This window comes from Cupressus sempervirens, chromosome 7 (assembly GCF_028749045.1).
Source record: "Cupressus sempervirens isolate cs-2001-9-10 chromosome 7, ASM2874904v1, whole genome shotgun sequence".
Lineage (NCBI taxonomy): Eukaryota > Viridiplantae > Streptophyta > Pinopsida > Cupressales > Cupressaceae > Cupressus > Cupressus sempervirens.
The window spans coordinates 159,694,311-159,699,500 of NC_143124.1; the positions used below are offsets into that span (position 1 = coordinate 159,694,311).

Consider the following 5,190-nt stretch of genomic DNA (forward strand, 5'->3'; position numbering starts at 1 on the left):
ATGCATAATATCCATCTTAACTATCTCTACAAACATTAAATATGATATGGAAGTCATTCAAAATGATTTACATAGTTGTTTGTGCAATTAAAAAGTCATATGACAAAACTAAACTACTTAGAATTTGAATGCGTTGACACTCGGCCATAAATAACATTTATATTGACATCATAATTCTATATATATGTGCTTCTTTATTTTCTCAAAAGAAATATCTCTTCAATTTACTTAGTCACTATCTTTGAATTGTTTGGCATGTAATAGAAAATAAACAAGTCCTTATATATGCATGGCCTTGGCTAGATGACTTAGTCATAGTGATGACTATTCATCCTTTCCTAGTAAATGACTAAGTGTTTGTACACTAATAGATGACATAGGCTTAGATATCAACAAAATCTTCTTCTCCTTACTTTTTCTGCCAGCTAGTGACGAGATTGCTCATCCCTCTAGCATTTCCCCCCCTCGGGTTGCATCACCCCCCAGCCTGGTTAATGGGATTTCACACCCCCTTCACAATTCCCCTCTTGAGGTGGTTTCAGTTCCACCCTCCAGCCCGGTCAGAAGCTTGCACTCGGTCCCCATCATCTCCGATTGGGAGAACAAATTAGTGGTCAACATTTCCAATGCTTGTCTTGACCCGCTTACTTTTAACTTTATTAAGCGCGGTCTAAATTTTGTGCTAGCCCCCCATGAGGTTCCATGTGTTGATTTCCTAGTGGAAATTGAAAGTGCAATATGCTCGCTCCCTAACAATGAGGTTGACGAAATTTGACAAGATTGTGCGGTTGCACTTAGACATGCTAAACCTCCGAAGCGCAACATTTCTAGGAGAGAGTCTCTAGCTTTCAGCAATTTTTTGAATAATAATGATGTTATTCTTGTAAAAGCTGAAAAAGGCAATGCTACTGTAATCATGAGCAGATAGGACTACGTTACTAAAATGACCAACCTTCTCTCTGATTCGGGTAGCTACAGAGTCCTTTCCATTAACCCTTGCTCCAAGATCTCCAAGAGGGTCAAAGGAGCCATTTCTTCCTCTTCGTTTGATGATGGCACCAAGAAGAGACTTTTACCTTCCAAAGAGGTGACCCCGCGCATCTATGGTGTCCCAAAAATTCACAAAGCAGGCGTCCCCCTCAGACCCATTGTGGACACCAGAGGTTCCCCCACTTACCTTCTTGCCGCTCATCTTGCCAAGTTAATCTCCCCCCTAGTGGGCATCTCCAGGACTTTCATCAAGGATTCGTCCCACTTTGTTAATTTAATCAAAGATACCAAGCTGGAGAAAAATGACATCTTGGTCAGCTTTGATGTGGTCTCCCTCTTTACCAAGGTTCCTATTTATGATGCTGTTGAAGTGGTGAAGAGCAAAACTAACATTGAGATCGCCAATCTTGTTGATCTATGCTTAAGATCAACTTTCTTTTCCTTCCAAGGGGTCATCTACGAGCAAGTAGATGGTGTCACCATGGGCTCCCCTCTCTCCCCGGTGATTGCTAACCTTTATATGGAGCATTTTGAGGAGCTGGCCCTTAGTTCTTTCCCCCTCAAGCCAAAATGGTGGAAACGGTACGTTGATGACACCAATGTATGTTGGCCCCATGGGATGGAGAAACTTGAGGAGTTTCACCAGCATATTAACAGTATTTCTTCTTGCATTTCTTTCACCAAAGAGCTTGAATCCGATGACCGGTTACCCTTCCTTGATGTGTTACTCATTAAGAAATCTGATGGATCTCTAGGTCGTCGGGTGTTTCGAAAAGCCACCCACACTGATTTGTACCTCCATGCCTCTTCTCATCACCATCCCAGCCAAAAAGTTGGCATCCTTAAGACCTTGGCTTTAAGGGCCCACAGAATTTGTGATGATGACCACTTAAATCTGGAGCTTACCCACCTTCGCCAAGTCTTCAAACTGAATGGGTACTCCAGTAAACAGATTTCGAAGGCCTTCGCCCAAGCTCGTTCTTTCTTCTTATCCCTCTCTGCTCCCAAACCCAATCCCTCTCCACCCCCCTCCTTTGTGTCTCTTCCCTTCGTTGATGGTGTCTCGCAAAAGCTTGCCAAGATTTTGAGTAAAAAAGGCTTACGGGTGGCTTTCAAAACCTTGCATAGGATAAAAAACCGGACCCCTGCACTCAAAGACTCCAATGATGTCTTTTTAGAATCAGGAGTCTACAAAGTGTCTTGCTCTTGTGGTATGCCTTATATAGGTGAAATCGGTCATTCCTTTAGCACTCGTATCAAGGAGCATAGTGCGGACATCAGACATGATAGGGTTCAAAAGTCAGCCTTAGCTGAACACTCATCTACCACCAAGCATCACATCTGCCTGGAAGATGCTCGTCTCTTATCTAAGGAGGACAATTATTTCAAGAGGAAACTTAAGGAAGCAATTGAAATCAATGGTCATCCCATAAACCTTAATAGGGATGAGGGATGGACCTTAAACCCCTCCTAGTTTCTGATGTTAGCCAAGTGCCATCGATCCTAGTCTCGCGATCTGCGCTCGTCCTCTGTTGTTTCTTCCTTTTTTTGTTTTTTCCTCTTTGTCCCCTTGGTGCTGGTTGCTGGTCAGTAGCAGTCCCCTGCTCCTTCCTGTTCTTCTTTTTATTCCTCTTTGGTGTCTGGCTCTCCCTCTTTGGGGCTCCCCATTTCTCTCCCTTCCCCCGAGTTTTATTTTCTCATTGGTTGTTGGGCTTGGATTTTCTTCCTTCTTTCAGGTTCTCGTGCTCAAACTCTATCTCATTTTCTTTCAGGTTTTCTTTACTTTACTTCCCCCCCCCCCCCCCCCCCTTTTTTCTTTCTTTTTTTTTCCTTTAGTTTTTTTCCTCTTATATATATATATATATACATTAGTTTTTTATTTCTTTATAACTGCAACATTTTGTTTTCAGTAATATTAAAAGCTATTTCATTTTATATTATTTTATCTTTTTAATTTCTTTTTTGTTTAGTTTTTCATTTTTATTTCTTTTTGTTGTTAAAAATTTGTTCACCCCGTTATTTGGTTTTTTTATTTGTTTTGTTTCTTTCCTTTTTTTCATTTTTTAGTTTTTTAACTTTATTTACCACTTTTATATATATTTACTTCGTTGTTCTTAATTTCGTAATTCTTATTTTTCTTTTTTATTGCATTATTTTGTTATTAGTATAAATTAGTATTTTTTTGTTCTGTTTTAGTTTTAGTTTTTCAATTTTGAATTTTTAAGTTTTAATTTTTTGTTTTTTCTTCTCAATTCTCTTCTCTCCTCTTCACCAAATGCCCTCTATTTAATTTTTTGAATCCTAGTTCTTCTCCCCCCCCCCCCCCCCCCCAACTCGATCTGTGTGCTACCTCAACTAAACCCCCCCCCCTCTCTTCCTCCTTTTTAATCTCTTTGCTCCCTCCAATCTGCCACTTTACATTTTTCTCTATTCTCTTGCACTCCTCATCCTGATGATGGATCACTGTGTGTGATCCGAAACGTTGATGCTTAAAAATCACGGCACAATCAAACTCCAGAAATTCTCATGATATTACTAATGGATTGTGGAAATCAAATGACATTAACTTCTTCTCCTTTGTTTATTTAGCATCAAGTAGTGGTGCAGGCTGAATGCACTTTGTCTTGACATGATTCTTGTATGCATCTTCCAAGGTTCTGAGATGCAGCTTCATCTTTCCACACCATAGGACATAGTTTTCCTTGCAAAACTTTGATGCTTCCCTCTTCATTATATTTCCCTTTCCCTCAAGTGGTAAAACATATATATTTAGAGGATCAAGGCTCCACTAAAAATTATTGATCCACAATCTAATGATTATACTTATAATAACTTGAAACTTTGACACTTAACTAATGTGTTGATACTTATGATTAGTGCCCAATAGATTAAAGCATAATTAAAAAATTATTCATCAAAGAAAGGAAACATCACATAATAAAAAATTATCTTGTGGGAACCTAACTTGGGTAAAAACCATAATCATGAGGTGATGGTCAGTAAGATTACACTCGCCTAGAACATATTCAGTGAAGATCTTATCCCTATTAAAAAATTACAAAGACATTGCTAGGTACCACCTAGATAAGGGATTTAATGAAGACCTATTAGAGTCTTTAATTGGTTAAAGATATATTGGTTAAAGGACTTAAGAAACAAATGAATGTGTCACCTTGATAGGGGGTTTGATACAAAAGATTATTATAGTTCACCCACGATGAAATTTATTGTTGTAATTATAAGAGAAAAAAATAATATTTGATTTATCAAATATGGCTATTACTTTATCTTTATTTAGATCATTTTTATAATCTTGGACCTGTTTGCAAATTCAACACTATTGCATTCTGTGTGTTTGGCTCACTAGATCTTACTCACAAATACAACTCCCTCACTCTATCTTCACCTTTTCTTCTTTTCTTTGCACTTTTAATTGCACTCAACTTAGCTCACTGGAATTCCAACTTCTCAATATGCAATCAACACTTGTTCATAAATAAATAAACAACTATATATGTTCCTTGTTTCCTCACTCTTAAATCCTAATCTGTGAATTTAAAATTTGATTTCAGTTGTCTTTGTTAGACATGTTCTCGTTATTACACCTTGCACCACATTCAAAGGTAACATGTGTCAAGTGTACTTTATAGACATGGAAAATCATGGATTCTTTGTGACTCCAAACTACTTGCTGGAAGAATTCTCCCTCCCATCTTCCCATTGAAGCTCGATGTGATATCTTATCCACCATTCTTTGAGGTATTAGAAAAAATTCACCCACTCTATGATATGTCTAGTCATGGGCTACATGCCTTTGTGTTTGATATTGATGACTCCCCTTCATCCTATCCATGAGACTATCAGTCTCATCAAGTTATCATCTTGCCTTGTCTCATTGCTTATTTGCAAATTATACTTAGCATAGTTTGTCTAAGTAAAATTGTGAAGACCACTTAACTTTACTAATCTTGCATGAACCTTACTCTAGTCATGTCCTCGTGTGACTAAATTAAGATCATATTCATTCCTTATTTTACCAGTTATCATACATTCATTGGTAGTCTATGTTGACATCAATGCTAACACTTTCTCTTACCTATCTGACTAGTGATCTCCATTGGTCTATATCTTGAATCCTTGTAACAAGTATGTCAAAATATTTCTACATAAAATTTTATAATTTCCTTCTAGAATACCATG

At 37.8% G+C, this 5,190-nt stretch overlaps 1 protein-coding gene across 1 annotated transcript; it reads left to right on the forward strand.

Moving 5' to 3' along the window:
- The first annotated feature begins 943 nt into the window (after positions 1-943).
- On the forward strand, positions 944-2,464 carry LOC149546003 (uncharacterized). The gene has a single exon (XM_089793877.1). The coding sequence runs from the start codon at positions 944-946 to the stop codon at positions 2,462-2,464; it is 1,521 nt and encodes a 506-aa protein (XP_089650003.1).
- Positions 2,465-5,190: the final 2,726 nt, after the last annotated feature.